Below are 19003 nucleotides of genomic sequence, written 5' to 3' on the forward strand. Positions count from 1 at the left end.
CATTGGGATCAATGCAAAAGGCTTAAAGGCATATAGCAGATTCTGGTCCCAATTCTGGGACAATGCGTCCACCCAATCTGGATTGTCTTCTGGGTTCAGGGAAAAGAAGTTTGTCAGATTTGCGTTTTCTTTGGGATGCAAACAGCTCTACTAGAGGGATACCGCAACGTTGGGTTGTGCAGCTTTCAGGTGAACTGCCAATCTAGAAAGAACAGTACCCTCCGCCCACCAGAAAATTTGTAAGGCTAAAGCCTGTAGACGATGACATCTCGGGCCCCAATGATGACGAATAAAGTAGACAGCTGTGATATTGGCCAATAAAATTTTGACATGTTGGCCTCTGAGACGATCGTGGCACCTTTGGAGTGTCTCCCATACTGCCCGCAGTTCCCCGTAGTTTGAGGACCTCATATGGATTTCTGGAGACCATGTCCCCTGTAGGTATTGCCTTTCCACCTAAACACCTTAACCTTGCTGACTTGTGTCAGTAGTGACCCAGATGCATAAGGAAAGGATCCAAGTCACCCCTCTTTGGGGATTTCTTAGAGATGTCCACCATGTCAACTGCCTTTTCAGCTTGTCAGATATGACTTTTTTTTCGTCTAGTCCTGATGGTCGCCTGTCCCAGGCGGCCAATATCGCTTTCAGCAGAATTCTCAAGTGGGCCTGACCCCTTCGTACACTTGGAAAACAAGATATCATTAATACCAATATTTTAATTTCAAGTCTGATTGAGACCCGCTTTTCCCCCCTGAAATTACTGAACTGTGTTCCTGAATTCTTCCTGTTTTATTGGGGGCAGAAAAATTGTTTTTAGGTGGGAGTCGAGGATAGTTCTTGAGATATGGAAGTCGAGTTGTTATGCTAAATCTACCACTAAAAAGGAAATTGTCCAAGTTTGGGATGATAATTACCCCTTTACTGCTGTTAAAAAGGCCAATATCTTGATTTTGTGAATATCTGAGGGGCCAGAAAGCGCTGAAATTGAAAATGATTAACTACCCCCTGATGTTTTAGCGCAAACCTCACAAACTGCTGACAAGAAGAATGGATAGCCACATGACAATAAGCATCTTTTAAATCCAAAGTGCACATTACGGAATCCTTTCCTATTAGGCTCCACGGTCAGTAATCGGCAGCGCTTGGGACGCAGCACATGTCTGCTGTGTCCAAAGCGCTGCCGGCTTTTGAACGCAGGTGATTCCACATGTGTTCATTGAACCATGCGGAATCGCCGTGTCTCAATACATTGGACGGGTGAAACTTATCTTGCGGAGATGATAAATAGACATGCTGTGATCTGGAAAGACGCGCCGCATGTCTGTCTCTGAAGGTAAGCTGCGGACATCGGTGTACACATAGTGGGCAGGGAATTTCAAGAAATACCATCCACTATGCTGTTACATCTGGACGTTGCATTTACTGACCACGGGAACGTACCTTAAAGGGATGGCGATCTCATTGTCTCCATTCTTAACTTCTTGTACCTGACCCACTGGTTTAAGGGCTTTAAGTTTATGATGGCATGATATCCAAGGGTTTTGGGGTTTTTTTTAATAGAAAAGAAAAAGGAGTAGTGGCACTGGTATACTTCTGACTGAGGATAAGGAATAACCGCCCCGAATGCTACTAGATTCCGGATATCCCTTTCAAGCCAGTGTAGGGAGATGAATAAATTACATATTGTAGCCTTCCACTACAACCTGAAGAACCCACTGGTTTTGTGTGATTGTCAAACTCCTAGAAAGAACCAAAGCCTCCCCCTAGCTCTTTTGGCATCAAGGTTTCCCTGTGCTTGGACCTGAACCGAGCGAGTTACTTCTACCCTTATCTCCCTTTGTGTAATTCCATCTGTCAGATTTACCTTCCCTTTAAACTTCTGTCTCTGGGATGGACGGGACCTATTCAAAGAAATGAATCTCTATAGCCTTTCTTCTGGAAACCCCTTTTTCTTGTCAGATGCCATTTCTAGGATTTCCGTCTAAGACTGGGCCGAACACCTGTGACCCTGAAAAGGGAATTGAGCATAGCTTGCTTTTGGAATGGCTATCTCTTGACCATGTTTTTAAGCAGATGGCCTGCCTAGCAGAATTAGAAATAACATTGTTCCTGGCACAAAATTTCTCTGACTTGGCCGATGAATCCGCCATAAACCCCGTGGCCATTTTCATCAACAGAAGGTATTCTAGTACAATCTCTCTAGGAGTATGGGATTTCAATTGGGTACTCAATTCGTTGATCCATTAACTTATAAACCTAGCCACTGAGGTGGCTGCTATATTGCCACTAATGATAGCGGCTGGGGCTTCCCAGGCCTTTCTTAGTAACCCCTCTGCCTTCCTATCCATCGTATCACAGAGATGGGAAGAATCCTCATAAGGGATCAAAGTTTTCTTTGCCACTCTGGCTATTGGGATGTCAATTTTTAGTTTTTTTCTCGCAAACTTTAACCTCCTCTTGTTCAAAAGGGAGACTAGCATTGAAATCTCTGAGGATACCAAGCCTCTTCTCTGCATCTTCCCATTCTTACATTATCATGGCTCTAATATGTTTGTTCACTGGAAAGACTCTGTTTCTCCGAGTTCTCAGCACTCCAAACATTTCATCTTGTATGGAGTGAGCCACCTGCGCCTCTTCAATCTTCATAGTATTCAGTACGGCACGTAATAGCTCGTCAGATGAGATATAATACTTTTTCCTTTCCTCTGGGACGACTGAAGTGTATAAACTCCACCCTCGAGATCCTGGTCAGAATAATAGGAACCTTTCTTTTCATCCGAAGACATATGAATTTCCCACCTGGCACTTATGACGGGACAGGACCTGTATCATCTAAAGGGGAATAAGACTGAAGGCCGTGTTTTGTACTTGTTCCCTAATCATAGATCTTATGTCAACCATGAAAGAAATCTGTTCCACCATTATGATCTTCATGATACACTCAGCACACAACTGTTTGTGTGTCTCGAGTAGTTTGGCATTTCAAGTTGCACATATTCTGGAGTTCTTCATGGAGTAAGAACCAGACCCTATAGTCGCTCCTGTGTCCTAAAATTTAACAAGATAGGAGCGAATAGGGCTAAAGATTTCCTGATTTACTCAAGAAAACATTGGGGCCAATGACAATCATTAAGACTTACCATGCCCAGGGATTGTTCGGACGGTGTCTCAGAACAAGTAGGATTAGAATACATGGTCAGACTGTGCACGTCAGAAGCCCACAATAGGCACTTTTTTCTGGTAGGAATATGCCTCTGCACCACGATCCATAATCCCTCGAGTTTCACCCTGGAAGGCAGACCGCACAAGCAGATCATCCTGCACCTTCCCATGGTAACCTGGAAGCGCGTCAACAGATGCGTGCCCTGGGGGAAGCTGCGGCTGGTAACAGAGAGCCCTCTAAGGAGGGAAGGGGTGAAAGCCAGGAGCCACATCCCTCTCTACTGACGCAGGCTGTGGGACCCCTAACCCAGCGAGGCATCAGCCACAAGCCTCTATTCAGGAGGAAAATAATTAATCCCGACTGATCGCACTGAGCTCGTTTCAGGTGACCCCTGCAACATTGCACATCCTCCTAGAGACTGAAAAAACAGTGTGAGATGGAGGGGGCTTTAAACCTCCCGTGTGTTTCCTGTCCATAGAAGATGAGAAGGACTACCTCCTGGTGTGTTGTCACAAGGGACATCCTGGAAAAGAGGCGTTTCAGATAACCCATTCACTGGCCACAAATTACCAAAATGGCCTAGGTCCTGCAAATCGATTTGCACTAGTTCTAATTCTAATCTGTTATACTATGTCAGGGATCTAGAGAATGATATTTCTGTTAATGTCTTGTACTACTTTCTCATGAGAAATTCTAGGCAAACTCATTTGTAATGTGCGAGACACATTTTTCAACAGCTTTAATAATTGCAAAAAATATTTAAAATACATATTTCTAGATGTAGAGGATCTACACATCTGCATCACAGACAAAAATACTAGTGATATTGCAGTGTAATTCAACACAGTGGCACCCAGTCCTTAAAACTATATGTTCAATTTACAAAACAAATAAAAAGCATACCTTAACATAGGGAGGTGCAAAAGATGAAAGAAGCCATTTAATATCTTCATCGGTTGGATTTTCAATGTCCAAAAAAGTCTCTAATGTAGAGAAATGAAATAAAAAAGCATAAATAATTGTAATAAACAATTGTAACAAAAAAGGTACAGTACAAACCAAAACACATCTATAGAACATTACTTATGTAATGAATGCTTTATTCTCTTCATAGCAAAAGATAAAAATAGACATTACCTGAACTATCACCTGCAACAGTTCTAGGAAACACTACAGTCCGATTTTTTATTTCAACTTTAGAAGAGGTAGATTTGGAGACTGGTTTCGCTACATGACTTGGTGATTCCATATGAGTCGAGAACATAGACAATGACTTTGGTACTCCATTTGCAGACACAACTGGGATGGCCTCACTAATTATCTGAACTTTAACAATCTGCAGGATAAAGATTTTAAGGAAAATAAGACTAATTGTATTTTACGGAAAATAAAAGTTCACATAGTAAGACAGCATAACTGCTTCAAATACTTTAAAAACTAATCATAAAAAATATATATATATTTTTTCCCATCACCAACCATCTCCATATATAAGCAATATACCTTCTGCCCAAAGTCACAATGGATATAAATCTGGCCGCTCCATGGAAGCATACTCTGCTTTGTGGACATCAAAGGATTTGGGATCACTTGAATAACTGCATGGCTCCTATAAAAAGAGAAATGTATTAATACATCAAAACTCCTAGCAGAAGCTAAATCCAACTGAGTGTGTGACTTACTGAGGCTGGACATTTCCATGCTGAGGTTTGATAGTAAGATAATGAGCAGGCCAAGAAAGATCAAATTGTAATGATTTTGGACCATTGTTCACAATTTGGATATGGCCTGTTGTTGCCAAGCCACCTAAAAGAGAAGAGCCGTTTACTAAAATAAGAATAACACTGTTTACCTGTAAAGGACAGTTTTATCAAACATATTTGAGTGAGATGTCTCAAAATTTCATAAAGCTTTTGTGCCAAGAACCTCAAATTAGAACCACAAGATATAGATCAGGTACATCAACACTCCAGCAACCAATATAAAAGATCAAAACCACGTACTATTTAAAAAATAAAAAACAAAGAACAAAGCACAAACTTATAAGACTAGTGGAAGACCAAGAAATGAAGAAACCGTGAACACAATCTTTTATTATAATGACTAGCTGAAGAGCCCGGCGATGACCGGGCATAGTAACTAACTGCCGTCCCGCTCTCTCCCTCTGTAGGCCCGCTCTCTCCCTCTGCAGCCCAGCTCTCCGCTCGCCGTCCCGCTTTCTCTTTCCAAAGCCCAGCTCTCCACCCACCATCCTGCATTCTCTCTCAGCAGCCCCGCTCTCCATCCTCCGTCCCGCTGTGTTCTTCCACATCCCCAGTCTCCACTGGCCGTCCCGCTTTGTCTGTCAGCAGCTCTGCAGCCCCACTGTCTCCCTCCGCAGCCCAGCTCTCCATCCACCGTCATGCTCTCTCCTTCTGCAGCCCCAACTCTACAATCGCTGTCCCGCATTCTCCCTCCACAGCAGCCCAGCTCTCCACTGGCTGTCCCGCTCTCTCCCTCCGCAGCGCTTTCTCCCTCCAAAGCCCAGCTCTCCACCCACCGTCCAGCATTCTCTCTCAGCAGCCCCGCTCTCCATCCACCATCTTCGCTGTGTTCTTCCACATCTCCTGCTGTCACGCTTTGTCCGTCAGCAACTCAGCAGCCCCCTCCGCAGCCCAGCTCTCCATCCACCGTCACGCTCTCTTCCTTCTGCAGCCCCACTCTACAATCGCTATCCCGCATTCTCCCTCCACAGCCCCGCTCTCCCCCTCAGCAGCCCCTCTCTCCACTGGCCGTCCCCGCTCTCTCCCTCTGCAGCGGCGGGGGAGTCCCAGCGGGGGGTCCAGCGATGACCCACTGGTGGTACTGAGCAAGGGCCTGGTACCACCAGCGGGTGCCATATTGGAATACCCATCACTTGCGTATTCCAATATGGCGGTCGGCGTACTTCAGGTGCGGCACGGTGGATTGTGGGATTAGAGGACGTCCAGACGGAAGTGGATGACAGACAATTTAAGGCAATTATATAAGTAGATATTTATTATGTCGCTGTGTCCATTGTGTCTGAAATTTGGGACTTTAAAAATAAATGTATATTACTGTACGATGTTCTCCTTTTACTTTATTTGAGATTCTACTCTAACAAAGAGGAAACATCTGGTAACAAAGGTATAAAGTAGTTTTTAATTTGAACTAGCCAATTTTATAGGAGTAGTTTGTGGAAAATTAAACCTTCAAAAAGGAGGCTAGGAGCAGTAAGAAATAATAACCGAAGTGATCCTTCCGAATTGGCTTTCACCTGGGTCCACAGCAGGCTGCTTTGTGGTCTGTGCTTACAGGGTGGAAACGTCACAGTTTCACTAGCAGCAGGATCACTGCGACCAGAGACCGGTTTGAGTAGCACGTCAGATGTTTTATGATGATGTGCTGCTGAAATTCACTAGAACGCAGAAACCAGAAGCCTCAGCGCTATGGCGTCTGGTTGAATGGTGGCAGCCTGGTGTTATGTTTGCGCAGACCACAGAGTGGCTTATTCTGGATCCAGGTGGGTGCCGGTAGGTAGGTATGACAAGGTTTTTTTTTTCTTTTTTCATATATACATACCCAGTCTATGAGGAAATAGTTTTAATTTTGACGGGTAATCCCTTTACTATATAAATATTCTGTAAAATCTGTATTAAAATACATGAGAGATATAGTTTAATTTATTTTTAAAACAAACATTTAAAAAGTTTCCTGACTACGCATGAGAAAAGCTATATTCAGCAATAACCTCACTGTATAGGTACAGTCAGTACTATTATCATTCATACCATAATGGTATGTGCACACAATTGTTGCGCGTTGGACACTGCATACTTGAGCAGCAGCCAGATGTTACAGCATAGTGGAAGGGATTTCAAGAAATCCCATGGCCACTATGTGTCCAGAGACGGCCGTGGAGGCGGACATGCGGCACATCTCTCTAGACCACAGAACGTCTATTTATCTTGCGGACACACTAGCATCCGCAAGATAAATTTCACCCATACAATGTATTGAACGCGGTGAATCCGCACGGCTCAGTGAACACATGCGGAATCACCTGCGTTCAACAGACGGTAGTACTTTGGACGCAGCGGATATGTGCTGTGTCCAAAGCGCTGCCAATTACTGAACATCTGCACATACTCTCAGACATAATACAGGAATAAAACTCTTGTTTACAGCTCCCATACAGACACAACGCTAACAATAATTACAATAAGGCAGTAATTAATGCTGAAGAAGGAGTACATACCAGCAGCAGACGCTTTCAACATTAGGGCCTCTGGCAGGACACTCCATGGATGTTGTTCAAGAACGTTCTTTTGGAATGAGACATTACGGTTTGTCAAAAAAGGTCCTTGTGGGCCTCTGACCGGTAACACATCCAGTGATGCATTGCTAAAGTTTCGCTCTGTATTTCCTAAAGGACTATATATGAATCCAAACGGGAGTTGGGTGAGATGGGGATGTGGAGAAGGTAGAGTGGGGGGAAAAAAAAGGTAATAGAAACATTTGCAGTAAATTCTTCTAAGTGCACAGTAGGAAAAACAGTTCATAAGATACTTGTGCTTCTGACACACTACTCGCGTTCTTTACTTGCTTTTTCCCCTCATTCATTTGGATGGGTGAAAAAATGAGAACACAACATGCGGCAGATTTTTTTTTTAAAAAAACAGACTGATGGTTAAAATATGGCAAGAAAAAAAAAAAATAAAGCAGCATGTGGTTGAGATTTCAGAACTCTCATTCATCATGCTGGTACTGTAAACTGCAGCATTTTTTAGCCTTGAAAAGGAGCGGAAAAAATGCAGCAAAACTGCAATGTTCAAACAGGCACTTAGAAAAGCTGAACTGTTTTCACATGACAGACAAGAAAACAAGCCATGAAAGAGACTCTGCATATTTTCACCTGTGATTTTTAATAAGACATCAGATATCGGAGGTAAGACTGGCACAATAGAAACTATATGTATGATACGTTCATATTGTATTTTTTATATTATATGTATATCTCCAGACATAAAAGGTAGTAATAATTAAAGGGAACTTATCAGCAATTTTTACCTCCCAGTTTGTGCAACCCGATTACATGATAAGCCAGTCGATCCTTTTATGACCCAGATCACTGTTCCTGCAGTGAGAAACTGCACTTTGAGGTTGTGCCTGACCAGGTATTTCTAACTCATCATCCTCAAGCTGTGTTTGCTACTCAGCAGCGCCCTCCCTTGGCTGATTGACCGGTCATTGTCCACACACCAGAGGAAATGATCGGCCAATCCTCCAGGGAAGAGTGGGGTTAGGTAGGAAACAGTATGAGGATGAGAAGCTAGAAGTACATGGTCATACCCCAATGGCGCTTCCAGACACAAAAGACGCCATTTCTCTCTGATGCAGCAGTGCTTTGGGGTCATAAAGGGATTGATATATCCAGAGAAAAAGAAAAAAGAGATCACCTCCGCACAGCTGCAGCCAAGCGAACCACCTAGCATAACAAACAAAAATAATGCTGAGAGTCCCACACGGCAGCTCCAGTGGTGCAGTATCCAAGGAAAACAAGACAATAAATATCCAAATGTATAAGAAGAGAGGAACGCACTCACCGGGCAGGTAAAATCCAATCCTTTATTGGGGACCCGTAGAAGCGCTCGTCAGCGTGAAACGGCCGTCGTCCGTCACCCTCCACTCCCCTCCCTGCTAAGTTTATCCATGCTTCAATAAAGGATTGGATTTTGCCTGCCCGGTGAGTGCGTTCCTCTCTTCTTATACATTTGCATAAAGGGATTGACTGGCTTGTACTTTAAAGGGCTACACAGTCATATAAATGATTTTAGGTGGAGTTCAAGTTTGACAGGTTCCCTTTAAGCAGCAATTTTAATGAGGTGGTAGGTCTGCAGTACTATCAAACATTACTCAGGATTTATCCTCTCACCATAACTTATTAATAAATTCTAAAAATAAGTAAACTGACTGAACAATATATATAATAATTATAAATGCTGGTGCACAGCCAAAAAAGATACATACATAATAGATTATGGCCGCACACATCTGTGCTAAAATAAGGAAGTTTGAAATATGTGGAATAGGAATAGCATAACGGCTTATGAACTTTATGAACAAACATGAGATTTTAGCACAAGATTTGGCCAAACTTTGTGAGCCCATTCACCAACGACAAGGTAATCTCAGATTGAATGGGTAACTACACTGACTGCCATTGGGCAGTAGCTCAGAGACCATAGGTAAGTGTTCACACCAGGCAGTCAGTGTAGTTACCCATTCAATCTGAGATTACCTTGTCGTTGGTGAATGGGCTCACAAAGTTTGGCCAAATCTTGTGCTAAAATCTCATGTTTGTTCATAAAGTTCATAAGCCGTTATGCTATTCCTATTCCACATATTTCAAACTTCCTTATTTTAGCACAGATGTGTGCGGCCATAATCTATTATGTTATTAATAAATTCTGGCATTGTGCATGGTATGCCAGAATCACACTATTTAGTTTTGGTTTCTGTTGAAGTCATTAGTGGTAATTTTAGTTTTTAAAAATGGATTACAGGCATTACCTGGCTAGGTTAATATTTCGACAAGGAAGCAAAGTTTCACCATTATTCACTTCCGAAGCACTTCCAAAAACAGACAGTGCAACTTTATGCATATTGCCATAGAAAAGTTGGACATCATTTGGTCTTTGTGGCAAATCATACACTGAAAAAGTAAAAGACTCAATTAGATTTAACATTCTGTAGCTGTTCAGTCAGAATAACTCATACTAAAGATGATTATATTGGAGTTGTTATTGAAGGAGTTGCCCAAGAGGAGAGGTAATATGATATCAAAGATTTGACCTCTACTGATCAGACTTCTCTGCACTCTTGTTTCCAGGCAGATGTATGGTTGGTCATGGAGGAATCAGAGGTCAAGCTCAGAACAATCAGATATTGATTGCATAGCCTAGATGCATGTCAAAGCCTCCAGAAACAACCTATACAGGTTTCCCTAAACAGCAGGCCATTGTGTAGGCGGTAAAGCACAAAAACATACAGAAGATACAAAACATGACACTTTCATCCATCAAGCTACAAACGATGGAAAGCAACATCACATATACAATGTGATCGTGGGTGGAAAAGGGAATATGTGCTTTCATGGCCTTGTAGTTCAGAATGATCATCTGTGAAATGGGGAGCTGCAGATTTACATACAAAAGAAAACAGCAACAAGCACATGAAAAATCTGTATCAGATTTGTATAGTGCAGAAAACATGCAAATTACCTTCAGACACAAGGTGCTCACTGCGAAACTCTTCATCAAATCTTATATTCTTTAACCTTGCATTTTCAGCAATGGTTTTTTGTGCAGATTCAGGCTTGTACTGCAGCGCTCTGTTCGGAAACAAATATTAGTGTTAAAATGGAGGTGTACCATAACGGCATGACCATTTATTTACGCTAGCTTACACTGCGCTATCACATTCTACAGTCTTTCACAGACAGTATCACTGTTCCCATTATTAGGACCAAATCAGCAAGTGAGGCATTTCTTAATAAACTCAGCTGAAATCCAAATGATCAAAGGCTACATCATCTTCCTCCCAAAGTGCTCAAGAGCGGAGAACATTTGTTAATGCAAACTTTTCAAATTGTAATTATAAAAGAACTTGTGCAATGATAGGGTTAAACGGATTACAATAAGCAGTCAAGAAATTCAGAAAGTGTTCATCTAGACAGGACACTGACATTTTATTGAATGTCTCAGTGATTGAAATAAGGGATAAAAGTTATGCAGTTATGAAGAGGGCGTTATAACTTACAGAAAACACTTGTTTTTGACTGCTGCTAACTCAATGCAGCAAGAATTTATGATGTTCTGTAAGTATGTCTAGAGTACATCTGTGACAACACAGCATTTCTTCTTAATTATGCCAGACGTAAATTGTGTAGGCCCAGATTCAAACTGCTGTCTGACATATTGACTCTTCTTGTAGGACGAATATTTACCTCCAATATTATCTCCTACAGTTTATTTTCTTTGCAAAACATTAATGCATGGCCACTAAACAATGAGGCTTGCTGATATGTTGATTACATACATTGTCCATGCTAGTTCGTTGGCATTCCCAAACAAAGGAGGAAAAACTATGCAAATAGATTACATAATCAAACAATGAAGCTTGGCCTCATTCACATCTCTCTGACCTCTGGATGCTGGTAGAAGGCCAGTTGTGAACTATATAAAGAGACTTTTTCTTCTGGTCCGTGTGACTCTACAGATCAGCTTAGGGGACTGGGACCCCAGCTGGAAGAACACAGGACTGCTTCATTGACATCACTGAAACCCCAGAGACATCTTAAAGAATCCAGGTAGGGATTATCGGGTCACCTGGCCACATACAGGTGCATCTCACAAAATTAGAATATCATCAAAAAGAATTTATTTCAGTTCTTCAATACAAAAAGTGAAACTCATATTACATAGTCATTACAAATAGAGTGATGTATTTCAAGTGTTTATTTTTGTTAATGTTGATGATTACAGCTTACAGCCAATGAAAACCCAAAAGTCATTATCTCAGTAAATTAGAATACTTTAGAACACCAGCTTAAAAAAATGATTTTAACATCCGAAATGTTGGCCTACTAAAATGTATGTTCAATAAATGCACTCAATACTTGGTCGGAGCTCCTCTTGCATCAATTAATGCATCAATGCGGCGTGGCATGGAGGCCTGTGGCACTGCTGAGGTGTTATGGAAGCCCAGGTTGCTTTGATAGCAGCCTTTAGCTCATCTGCATTGTTGGGTCTGGAGTCTCATCTTCCTCTTGACAATACCCCATAGATTCTTTATGGGGTTAAGGTCAGACGAGTTTGCTGGCCAATCAAGCACAGTGATACTGTTGTTTTTAAACCAGGTATTGGTACTTTTGGCAGTGTGGACAGGCGCCAAGTCCTGCTGGAGAATTAAATTTCCATCTCCAAAAAGCTTGTAGGCAGAGGGAATCATGAAGTGCTCTAAAATTTCCTGGTAAACGGCTGCGCTGACTTTGGTCTTGATAAAACACAGTGGACGTACACCAGCAGATGACATGGCTCACGAAAACATAAATGATTGTGGATACTTCACACTAGACCTTGGAAATCAAGGTCCCAGAGTCTGGAGGAATAATGGAGAGAAAGACAATCCAAGCAGCTTGAGGTCTAGTATGAAGTTTCCACAATCAGTGATGGTTTGGGGAGCTATATAATCTGCTGGTAAGGGTACACTGTGTTTTATCAAGGCCAAAGTCAACGCAGCCATCTAACAGGCAATTTTAGAGAACTTCATGCTTCCCTCTGCCGACAAGCTTTTTTGGAGATGGAAATTTCAATCTCCAGCAGCACTTGGCACCTGTCCACACTGCCAAAAGTTTTTATACAACAGTATCATGGTACTTAATTGGCCAGCAAACTCTCCTGACCTAAGCCCATAGGGAATCTATAGGGTATTGTCAAGAGGAAGATGAGATACACCAGACCCAACAGTGCAGATGAGCTGAAGGCTGCTATCAAAGCAACCTGGGCTTCCATAACACCTCAGCAGTGCCACAGACTGATCGCCTCCATGCCATGCCGCATTGATGCAGTAATTGACTCAGACGGAGCCCCGACCAAGTATTGAGTGCACTTACTGAACATACATTTCAGTAGGCCAACATTTCAGATGTTAAAATTATTTTTTCAAGCTGGTGTTATAAAGTATTCTAATTTACTGAGATAATGACTTTTGGGTTTTCATTGGCTGTAAGCCATAATCATCAACATTAACAGAAATAAACACTTGAAATACATTACTCTATTTGTAATGACTATTTAATATATGAGTTTCACTTTTTGTATTGAAGAACTGAAATAAATTCTTTTTGAAGATATTCTAATTTTGTGAGATGCACCTGTACCTCACTGCTCTTTGTTAGCTTCCTAAGCTTGTCGTTACCTCCTCGATGTGGGAGCCTGCCAAAATCGGCGAGCCACTGGTGGGGGTATTCAACACTGGAAGCAGCTCTAATCCGGGTGAATCAGCGGAATGGTGAGACTCTCTAATTTGCACCATTTTGGGTATTTGCTGGGACTGTTCTGTATGCTATTGTGCGTTGGTGGTTCAGTAAATTATTGCCCTCACCCTGTGTAGTCTGAATAGTGTTCTGCCCACGGGTAGAGAGCGGGCATTCAGTGGTATGAGCCCTGGACCATGCAGTCTTTCTAAAGCCAGCCGTCCCAGCGGACGAGAGAGCACCCAATGACCCCTTTGTCTCCACAACATCTACACAGGTCTGATAAGCGGCGGAATTTCCCCAAAGATTTGCATGCACAAAATCCAGTACATAATACAGTACCACCAGCAAAGTGGATGATACTATAGGAAATCTTAACCATATGCTGTGTAAAAAAATCCACACTAGAAAATGATCGGAGTACTTTAAATCTGAACTACGTGAATTTATTATATAGATTGTCATGACGATAACAAAAATAAACAGCAATTATGGCAGCTGAATGTACAATGCAAGATGATAGGTTTCTCCACATCGTATTCACCTATAGTATAAAAAAAATAAAAAAAAGGCCACATATAACAAAAACAAGTTGTAAAAAGGGATCTACTCCAAAACGTGGCAGGTGTGTTTACACGCCAATCTGCCTCTACGATCTCTCCATAAGCACTACCTGTGTGTGCAACTTGTTGGTCTACCTCCAAGGACTTGATAGAATAGTTGCATGACCACACAGATCTATGAAGACATCGTATGCAGACTAAAGCATTTTAGTTGAGATTTCGATCCATTGAAAATTTGCGGTATATCTTTAATGTATTTTTATCCATGGGGTGTTTTGTCTATTCGTTATGTACACAATACTTATGTGCATGTATACACGTGAAGATATAATATAAGCATATATTCAAAGACGTTTTAAGTTTTGGACTGGATTTTTGAAGTTTATTTTTTACTGTACATGGCAACAGATTTTCATCTACAGTGGATAAGTCCCACATTTACCTACCCTAGAAAGGAGTACTCAGTAACTGAAAACAATGGCAATCAGCTCCTTGCTGTTTTTCAGGCAGAGAAACCCCCTGGCAGTCAAATAATACCAGGAGAAGCTGCAAGTTGGTTGCACACTTCAAATGGATTGGGGACTATGGAAAATTAGCTCTCCAGACAATTGCTTTAATATTATGTTGAATCAATAGCATTTTAGATTGGGGGTGAATTTGTCGGATTTTATTTGCCCCCGGACACCTCATATAAAGAAGACCTAACATTTTTATGAACTGTAATGATTGGCCAGGATCAATAATTAATTTTGCATTGGGGTGCAGTTACTTAATATACCTCTGTTTTTTATAGCCTTGCACAACTCACATATAAAGACCTAACCTGCGAAACTGCTGCCTTGAAACTTCATCTCCGCAGAAAAAACAGACTGTGAATAACAGCGATGTACTGGATTGAAGACATTCTTCCAGTGCTGTACCATTGCAGGATATTGTAACCATCTATGATGAAAAACAAACATTTGAACACTGAAGACATCTTAAGATTAAGAATGTACTCTTTTTGGAGTAGCTTCACACAGCACAAGTAACTACAACAAGACTCAAAAAAAAACAACCAACTAAGGCTACGTTCACATTTGCGTTGTGCGCCGCAGCGTCGGCGCCGCAACGCACAACGCAAACAAAAACGCAGCAAAACGCATGCACAACGCTGCGTTTTGCGCCGCATGCGTCCTTTTTTTCATTGATTTTGGACGCAGCAAAAATGCAACTTGCTGCGTCCTCTGCGCCCGGACGTGGGCGCCGCAGGGACGCATGCGGCGCAAAACGCAAGTGCGACGCATGTCCATGCGCCCCCATGTTAAATATAGGGGCGCATGACGCATGCGGCGACGCTGCGGCGCACACCGCAAATGTGAACGTAGCCATAAACCTACCTCCTGGGTGCCTTCCTTCAATATAAACTTTTCAGGAGTAACTGAACAAGAGCCGGAATCCATTAGGAGACCTTTCTGTACATTGGCAAAACATACAGCCTTAACATATGCAGCCCTGGAGCCGGTGTTCCTGACTGAGACGTTCCCCTTGCTCACACGGTCAGCCATCAATCCACTTAGCGTTATCATGTAGCTGTCTGACAGCTTTTTAACGCCTTCAAGTATTACATTACTTGTCCCACCATAACCAGACAGGGGTATCTAGGGGAAGAGGAACAAAAATGTTACAATAAAAATAAGTTATGGGGGTCAAAACAACTTGTAACTAGCAATACTGCCTGCCTCTAAATAAAAAAAATAAATATTAAAGAAAAAAAATTAGACCAAAACTTACAGTAAATTTAATCCCTGGCTGTGAAGGTTTGATCCCAGATTGCTTGATCTCCAGTTTAGCCAACATACAACCTACACGTGTAGGTGAAAACATCAGCTGAATGCAAGAATCTTCTTTCGGGAGGATTGTAAGCTCACGAACGTTGGTCAAACGTTCTTCTGGTCCAAATGAACTTTGCAACTGCAGAACACAAAAGCTTATTAGACATACAAGCCAAAATGTATTTTTTTCCCCTTTATATATCTAGATAGAAATAAAAAAACAATTTAGCAAAACTGACAATATAGATTGTGTTCTCATACGGGAATGAAAGGTTGTAAGATAAAGTGTCCGTATTTGCTCATGGTAACTAGTCAGTTAACAACACTTCATAGTAGGTTTGAATATTAATGTAGTGACCTGACTGCTGGCACTGGGAAACACTGGCACAATATCTTGGTACAGTTATTATCTATAGGAGACACATCATGTTGGCAGCTTTTCTCAAGAAGAAAAAAAAGTTGTATATTATGCAACTGGAAGAGCAGACAGTTCAGTTTTCCAATAAGTTTTTTTGCAGGATTGTCTTACGGCATTGTGTTCACACCCTAAACAAAATGAAAACTTTGCTGGGATAAGTGGGCAACAATAATACTGAAGGTACCAACTTTTTAAAAGCTAAAATAGAATACTAAAATGTAGATATTCATTCTGATATGAGTAGAGAACAAAGTTGGAAATGCCTTAAAGAGAATCTGTCACGAGGTCTTGCCATGTAATCTGAGAGTAGCATGATGTAGGGACAGAGACTCCGATTCCAGAGAGGTGTCACTTACTGCGCCACTTGGTGTAGTTTTGATACAATCACTCTGCTTTCTCTGCTGCAAATCTAGCAGTTCTCTCAATGCTTATCTCTGTATAATTCCTCCCAGACCACTGGCAGTTTTTTTGGAAAGGTACAGTGTATACAGAAAGCCGCCCCGTGATGGGGGCTCAGTTTACACAGAGCATTAGGACTAGATGACACCAAACAGCTAGTCCTCTAGTGGTAATCACCTACTGATGAAAATAGAATTAGACTTACCGGTAATTCGGTTTCTAGGAACCTTCCACGACAGTCACCTTGGAGGATGTCTCCCCGCCCTAATGGGGGACAGGAAACACAAAGAGGTTAAATACCCTCCCCTTCCTGCTATCCCCAGTGTTTTTTCTAGACACACAAGCATGAATAGTTACCACTCAAGTGCAGGAATTGTCCCCATAAGAATATCAGGTAGGGAGGGAAATTAGTGCAGTCGTGGAAGGTTCCTAGAAACCGAATTACCGGTAAGTCTAATTCTATTTTCTCCAGTCACCTTCCACGACAGTCACCTTGGAGTTATACCAACACTGATTTCTTTAAGGAGGGACCACAGCTTGCAGAACTCGTCTGCCAAATGTTAGATCCCTGTCAAAATTCAGTCTATAATGTCTGGTGAAGGTATGCACAGAAGACCATGTAGCGGCTCTGCATATCTGTTCAGATGAAGCGTTCCCTCTTGCTGCCCATGATGTAGAAACCGACCGAGTGGAGTGAGCCTTTAGGGAGCTCTTATCGAATATGCTAGACAAATGGCCTGTTTGATCCAGTTTGCAATTGTGCTTTTAGCCGCTTTCTTTCCTTTATTCTGGCCTGAAAATTGAATAAAAAGATTCTGGTCAACCCTCCAAGCCTTGGTTTGTTCCAGGTAATGGAGGACCACTCTGCGGACATCCAGCGTGTGAAGTTTCCTTCCTTCGCATTGGAAGGATTTGGGCAAAATGAGGGCAACACAATATCTTGACTCCTATGGAAGTCTGAGGCAACCTTAGGAGGGATCTAAACGCAAAACTATACTATCAGAGTTTACAGATAGGTAGGGTTCTTGTATTGAAAGGGCCTGCAATTCTCCTATGCGTCTAGCCGTGGTAATTGCCACCAGAAAAACCATCTTAAGTGTCAGGGTTTTCAAAGATATTGAGGACAAGGGTTCAAAAGGAACCTGGGTTAGACTGTTGAGTACTAAATTTAGATCCCAGGGGGAACCCGGCTAGGGAGTCTAGGACGTATTCTGCTTGCAGAGATCATAAATCGTTTGATCCAGCGGTGCCCCGCCAGGTCCTGGTCAAAAAAGGAACTAAGGGCAGAAATCTGAACCTTCAGAGTGCTTGGGGAAAGACCTAGATCTAACCCTTTCTGTAGGAAGTCTAGGACCTGAGCAATGTTGGGGTGGAAGGGATCAGGGACGTTGGCAAGGCACCAGGAAGAAAACTTTTTCCATACTTTGCCATAGATGGCATTCGTCACTGGTTTTCTACTCTTTTGAAGAGTTTGGATTACCCTGTCCGAGAGACCTCTGGCTTTTAGGATGCTGGCTTCAGTAACCAAGCCGCTAGGTTCAGTCTGTAAAGGTCTGGATAACGTAGGGGACCCTGACAAAGGAGGTCGGTCATTTGGGGTAGAAGTAAGGGACCTTCTAATGCCATGTCCATCAATGCACTGTACCAGCTGCACCCTGGCCACATTGGAGCAATTAGAGTCGTTGGGACCTGGATCTTCTGCAGCGTCTTTGCCAACATAGGGATAGGTGAGAAGGCGTAGGCCAAGTTGAAATTCCATGGATGGGCGAAAGCATCTATCCCCAGAGCTCCAAAATATGGACTGTGGGAGAAAAAAGTTTTTGTTTTTGCATTCTGAGCATTTGCAAATAAATCGACCTCTGGGCTCCCCCATCTCGTGGTCAGGGATAGGAAGACTGCTTGGTTCAGGCACCATTCTCCCGGATGGACATCCCTCCTGCTCAGGAAGTCCGCCTGGATATTGTCTGAACCTTTGAGATGCACTGCCGAGATAGACAACAGGTGCTTCTCTGCCCAGAAGAATATCCTTTCCACGATTAGTTTCAAGCTGGTATACTTCGTGCCCCCTTGATGTCGAAGGTAGGCTACCATCGTCACGGTGTCGGAGTAGACCCGAACATGATGATTTTGGATTAGAGATGAGGCAGCTATCAGTGCTTCCTCTACTGCCTTTAATTCTCTCAGATTTGAGGATCTGGATCTTATGTCCAGGGACCATAGTCCCTGAAAACATGTTTCCTCCACCACAGCTCCCCAACCTCTTCGGCTGGCGTCTGTACAAAGTATTTTTAGGGGGAGCTGATCCCAGCTCACCCCCCGCCGCAGGTTTCGGCAATTCAACCACCAGGAGAGAGCCGACTTCACATGTTCCGGAAGCAGAATTTTCCTGGACAGCACGTTGTGATACCTTCGCGAGTATAGAAGGACGTGGGATTGGAGGGTTCGAGTGTGCACCTGAGCCCAGGACACTGCTTGAATACATGAAGTCAGGGATCCCAGAATGGACATGGACTCTCTTAGGGTTGGTGACCTCAGTTGTTTGAACTTGGAGATTTTCTGGCGAAGGTCGTGCTGACGATCCTCGGGAAGGAAGGATGTCCTCTTCTT

General features: G+C 42.6%; 1 protein-coding gene across 3 annotated transcripts in view; it reads right to left on the reverse strand.

The window, feature by feature from the left end:
• The window catches only part of CEP192 (centrosomal protein 192), a 241915-nt gene that overhangs the window by 27943 nt on the left and 194969 nt on the right, over positions 1–19003 (reverse strand). For all 3 annotated transcript variants that reach the window (XM_077270146.1, XM_077270148.1, XM_077270147.1), the window contains 10 exons: positions 15539–15718; positions 15145–15405; positions 14589–14707; positions 10447–10556; positions 9737–9878; positions 7422–7597; positions 4846–4969; positions 4667–4772; positions 4301–4499; positions 4067–4146 (listed from right to left, as the gene is read on the reverse strand). In XM_077270146.1, the coding sequence (XP_077126261.1) occupies positions 4067–4146; positions 4301–4499; positions 4667–4772; positions 4846–4969; positions 7422–7597; positions 9737–9878; positions 10447–10556; positions 14589–14707; positions 15145–15405; positions 15539–15718 (1497 nt within the window). The remainder of the gene's footprint in view (positions 1–4066; positions 4147–4300; positions 4500–4666; positions 4773–4845; positions 4970–7421; positions 7598–9736; positions 9879–10446; positions 10557–14588; positions 14708–15144; positions 15406–15538; positions 15719–19003) is intronic.

Source organism: Ranitomeya variabilis, chromosome 6, assembly GCF_051348905.1.
Source record: "Ranitomeya variabilis isolate aRanVar5 chromosome 6, aRanVar5.hap1, whole genome shotgun sequence".
NCBI classification, from domain to species: Eukaryota; Metazoa; Chordata; class Amphibia; order Anura; family Dendrobatidae; genus Ranitomeya; species Ranitomeya variabilis.